At 35.8% G+C, this 5899-nt stretch overlaps 1 protein-coding gene across 1 annotated transcript in view; it reads right to left on the bottom strand.

The window, feature by feature from the left end:
• The window catches only part of grip2b (glutamate receptor interacting protein 2b), a 162835-nt gene that overhangs the window by 41317 nt on the left and 115619 nt on the right, over window positions 1-5899 (bottom strand). The window contains exons 2-5 of the mRNA XM_005724734.1: window positions 3547-3682; window positions 3222-3367; window positions 1763-1849; window positions 1220-1295 (exon numbers count right to left, since the gene is read on the bottom strand). Of these exons, the coding sequence (XP_005724791.1) occupies window positions 1220-1295; window positions 1763-1849; window positions 3222-3367; window positions 3547-3682 (445 nt within the window). The remainder of the gene's footprint in view (window positions 1-1219; window positions 1296-1762; window positions 1850-3221; window positions 3368-3546; window positions 3683-5899) is intronic.

Here is a 5899-nt window from a genome sequence, read left to right as displayed (position 1 = left end):
GTGGGGGAACTTGCACAATCGGTGGCTGACTAAATACTTTTTTGCCCCACTGTATATGAGGTCTGACTTTCTATAAATGGTGGACTTTCTTTGGCCATCACAGTTATGGATATCTGTATATGTATATCTATATCCATTTTAAACATGGAAATTAGTTTTATTTCTAAAACAATATTATTTACACCATTTCTAGATGGTTTAATTATTACTGTGGGAGATCAGTTAAACAGTAGCAAAGCTGACATGTATATGAAAATGTCGTATTATGACTTAAACATCAAGCCTGAGACAGACACATGATGACAACATTAAAAGGATACGATGATTCATGCCATTGCAGCTATGAGTAACACATAACTGTCGACATACCAGTGATGGTCACTGGAAATGACACCATTATCCTTGGGGTCTATTCGCATGAAGGCACAGACAAATCTCCCAGACTCCCGACGGGAATGGGTTGAGCTGTGCTGTTGTTAGTTTACACTCAATGGAGGCCACTTCTTGTCTGGCTTTTATTTCTCCCAGACATTATTTTTAATGGGAAGACATTGCCCTTTTCACCTTCCAAAATGACTAAATAATCTCTATTTCTGGGTCTCACTGCATGTGTTTTTTATGTTTGTTTAGATATGTCAGTGTAACTGTGCTGGAGTATTTGTATTCACACATATTGATGCATATGTGTGAATGCAAATGCATTAAAGGGCATAAATGAAAATCCAACATGGCAGGTCTTAATGAGTTCTTCCACCATTATGCACCGCCAGTTTAAATGCACCTTGGTAGTGATTCTTTGTAATTCTGTTTAAGGGATAAGATACCGTTCTCAGAAAGGATATTCTGTTATTTGGTGTGTTTTGTAGGTATTGGAGAACACAGTCTAACTAGACGGCACAAAGTCTCCCATAGATGTTCAGCTGACTTTAAATCAAGTGCCTGCAGAGATCATAGAATGCATTTCATATATTTTTATACTTATCAAGCCATTCAGTGACCCCTCAGGATGAATGGGGGCTATACCATCCTTGAAGAGACCACTGCGATCAGGATAGAAAGGTATCATCACTTAGACCAAGTGTATTGGCTTGCAGTGACACTGCAGACCCAAACCATGCCAGGAAAATGGCCCTACCATTTTCCATTCATTGTCAGTCTGTTCGTCCATTCATCACCTACATGTGTGCCAGTTATTCTTGTTTAATCATGCATTCAGTACCTGTCTGCTGGGCCTCCTGGCCTGACATAGGTGACCACTAAAGGGCGTGATTTGTGCCAGTCCTCATGGGTACCGCCTGTAAGAGGAGCAGGGAAAAGCTCTTTACACTAAATTCTGGAGACACATTACAAAGAAATACCACATCAGCTTAATATTACTTATTTATTTATCTACATTGCAGTAAATAAAAATGTGATACAGCATTTTTTTACCCTTATCCTAAAATGCTTTTAATGTATCATTTGTTGAGAAAATCGAATATTAAAATGTAAACTTCAGATCTTTAAATACAAATTTAGATGAACCGACAAAAACAAAGCAAGGGGAGTGATGTTGTCTTTCTTTTTGGTCTAATTTATTCATATATTTACTAAGCATAGACAAAATTCCTTTCTAATAAATATGGGAACAGCTGCTGTACAATATATTGCCAACAGTTCAATGTAGTGTAGATGACACCATTTCACTAATATGTTACTTCTAACTAAGTGCATAACCATAAAAAAAACATACAGTAATGGGCTTTTTTTAAGTGACAGATACCTCTCATGACGAAACCAAAACTGTTCCCTTCTTTGTGCAAACAGATGTCAATTGTCTTTGATATAACCCCTGAGGTGCTGTCTGGTGCTTTGAGTCAAGAAACACACACACAGAAACACAGAGAGAGAGAAAGAAAGAGAGAATTGAGGGATTAATCTGGCACAATTAAAATGTATCAGCATAACCTGAAGTTTACATCACGACATTAGAGCACTGATATTTAATGTAGAACAATTAAACAATAATAATTACTTGAATGCTCTTCAATTACACTGCACTACAAAACAAAAACACTCCTGTATTAAACTATGCATGGTATTTGAGTGTCAATTCAGGATTCCCTTCAATTTCTATACTTAAAAACTACACTTATTATCGTAAAATTAAATATCCTAAAATGAAAATAATGTTCTGAAGAGAGATGTTGAAGGTTCAAACATCCATCAGTGTTGTTTTCTGAGGCAAATCTATTCAGCTAGCCACAGCCTATCAAAATACAACACTGTACAGCTCAATTTGGTTGAATAATGAAAAGTTGTCTTCTCAGCAAATAATCTAGTTAAATGCCATTCCCATAGAGCATTTTTCCTTTTAAATATTAAAACCCCCTCATTTGTATCATCTCTATAGCTTCATGTAGACTTTGTTTTTAATTGGGTTATGTCACATTGTGTGCTGCACTGTGAGTATAGCTGAGCAGGCCTCTGGGGAGTCTGTAGGGCGCATTGGTAGAGCAACATTTGGCACTGCTTTCTTGTAAGAAGATCCTTGGTTTGTATTGTGCTGTTTGGAGAGGTGTTGAGGAGGAAAAGTATTATTTTTACTTTTCTATCCAATTTAACTAATAGCTTGTCTTTTTGTGGGAATCTTTTCAGTGACATGAACAGATGTCTTTTCAACAAATCTTTTCATTTAGTTATTTTACAGGGTGGACATGTTCAAATGAAATAATTTTTCCTGTGTGTGTTTCCTCAGCATGTGCTGCAGATAAAATAAAATAGACAAGTGTAATAGATCCAGCAGTATAAATATTGTTCAGATGACACAGGACAAAGTTTTATAACGTTAATCTAAAGCTATAAAATGACTATCAGTAAATTCCTATGATTGAGAAGTACAGTAAAGACAGGAGACTGTGCCAAGAGTTTAATCATTTAAATGAATGAAGGAGCTGTCTCTTAGCAAGTAAACAAATGTATCAATATCTAGCGCCAATGTTCAGTATCAATGAAGAAGTAGTATATACTATACATAGTGAGACCTTGGGGTGACATGCGGGTTTTGTCTGTATCTAGCTGTCATTTACATTTACTTTTCTATTCAGAATTACAATATTCATTCCAGTATCCGGCAATTTCTAATGTGATATTGGATAGGACCTTACTGACATCACTAACTCATATCTTAACGACTTTATAAATCACGTAGAAACAACCAGCCTAGCTGTACAAATACATACCTGTGGGGGGCAGTTCATACTCCACCTCCAGCAGAACCCTCTCTCCTACATTTTTCAATAAGCTGATTATCTCTTCGTGCCGCAGTTTGGTCAGATTGATCCCATTCACGGATTTGATGTAGTCCCCAACATTTAACTGGTCACTCCTGCACAAAGAAGGGACAAAAAGATGTAAAGGCTTGCACAAATGAGAAAGGCTTTAACCACATGTTTCTTTTTCCTTTTATAAAATGACCCATTTATGGTACAGAATATTGCTGAATATCAAGACAGTCTGAATCTATGTATTCATCCTCATCTTAGAGGTTGACTGTGTTTCACTCACCTGGCTGCCAGTCCTCCAGGTCGTAAGTTTGATACACGTGGTTTTCCATCCTTATCAGTTCCTCCTGAGATGGTGAGGCCCAGTGTGCTGCCTTCTTTCTTCACCAGCTCCACCATAGTCACCCCCCGCAGAGCTTCTAACCAAACACACACACACACGCACATAAAAACGATACACACACAATACAGGCAGAGGGAAGGACATACCAATACACACACAGGGATGTGTACACAGACATATGTAGCCACACTCAAACATACAAAATACAGGAGAGGAATAAGTGGTTAGTGTCTGTTCATTCATTCCAATTCCTGGATTAAAGCTTTAATAGTTTCTAAAAGATAAAAACAAACTAAGACAATTGTTCCTGTTTGTCCTTGAGTGAGACACTGATCTCGTGTTGGCTTAAAAGAGCTGAAATGACTAAAACGTAATGTGAATTTCAGACAAGATAAGAATCAGATAATGATAATTAGGAGTGCCCTTTGTCTCTTGTTGTCACTCCACTTGAAGACTTCCTGTCAGGGATGAAAAGGTCTTTAAAGGTTAAAGTACACCAGCAGAAAGCAGAAGTTTAGATCAATTTTCACTTCCAGCTGAGAAATTAACAAAAGTAATCAACACTGCACCTAATATACTTTGCTGCTAAAACGTTATATTTTACAGAATCTGCAACTCTAACTGTCCTTATTAAACAAGCAATCAAACAAAAAAGCAAACAAACAAATAATTTAGTAAGTATAATTATTTGAAAAAACTGTCCACAAAATATACTACATTTTCTTGACCAATAATGTTACTTTCATTAACTTCGAAATAGCTGTTATGTACAGTTAAAACTCTAATGAATCCTCTGAAAGAAGGATCAAGGATTGGTGGACCACTCTGACTTTTTCAACATGAGGACAAAAGAACTGTGTAATGCAGAAGAACTACTTAATGCAATATTCCCTAAACACCTAAATAGACTACTCCATGAACCAAAGAAACACAACATTCATGAGAATTCCATCAAAATTCCAACACTTATTAAAAAACTATTTTTAGAGTGAGTTGAAGTTGTGTCATTTTTTTCGGTATTCTAAAACATATAAGGCCGATTGAGTTTGGTTAAGTCATGATGGGAGTAATTATTACTGGTCAAAAAAAATGGCATGAGTAAGAAAAATGTAAGACTTTCTAGGTTCATAAAAAGGCTAAGGAATTTGGTTCAAAACAGCCAGGGGAATCTTGGGAGATGAATAAGCCTTTACCGAAGTAATAAGTAAACTAAAACCCCAGAGCTGTCATGACATGGTGTTGCCTTCCCATTTGTCTATTTGTATCATTACCATTTACATACACCATGAGCGCACAGAAGCATTCCCATACACAAAAACACATCAACACACAAGCAGATGAGATAAAGCTTTTGTGTGATAGATGCCTAGATTAGGTACATCCCTCAGGCAACACTCAGGATCAGTGAAGTGCTTCACACCACAGTTATCTCTGATAGGCATTATGCAGCATATACAGGGACATGCACATTATTAGCAGAAAGGCACTCATTCATTCATTAGTCCTTGTGCTACTCACATTTGCATAAAAGCAACGCTTTTCCAAATGTAGTCTGGATGATGTGAACATTTTCTGAAGAGAATCCATCACTAATTTTTTTTTTTCTGCAAAGCTGCAGAACTGAGGATGTTGGAATTCATAAAGTTTTGATCTTGTAGAATGATTTTTATACTGCACAAAAGAAAACTTGTAGAATGATTAATGTACTACAGAGAAATGGGAGGAGTATTACTGTACATGTAATAATGATGAGATAAACGGAAACACTTAAAATACAATAATAATAATAATTATTTTAAAATTTAAAATAATTTAAAAAAAAATCTTAATTTTTTTAAAGCAAGCAAAGTGACCTAAGTTCTAGGAATGTAGCTGACTTATGTACAAATTGATAAAGATGTGACCTAAAAGATGATCAGAAAGAGGTCACAGATACATAACACAGAATAATAATAATACTAATAATAGACCTATTTAAAACTTCACGGGGAAACAAGCAGAAAACAATTCTTTTTTAAAGATTCCTTAAGCCTAGAAGAAGTTAATGAAAAGATGATGAAAATATAACTGAAGGCTCTATACCTTTGACGAGCCATAAATTACAGTTTTCATTCATGTTGTCAATTATAGTGTATTGTTGGGTAATCATCAATAATGAGGAGGTTATAAAACAGCTAAAAAAGTTAAGGGGGAAAAAAAAAATCAGTATTAGTCATCAGCTCGACTAAATGTGTAGTTTTGGACCACTTTGGTTAGTCATGACTCAGATATAAATGTGTGCTTTCTAGAAAAG

This window comes from Pundamilia nyererei, unplaced genomic scaffold (assembly GCF_000239375.1).
Source record: "Pundamilia nyererei isolate P.nyererei 1_Seehausen unplaced genomic scaffold, PunNye1.0 scaffold00012, whole genome shotgun sequence".
Lineage (NCBI taxonomy): Eukaryota > Metazoa > Chordata > Actinopteri > Cichliformes > Cichlidae > Pundamilia > Pundamilia nyererei.
Note: the sequence above shows the minus strand (reverse complement) of the source record. Positions and strands in the feature narration are given on the sequence as shown.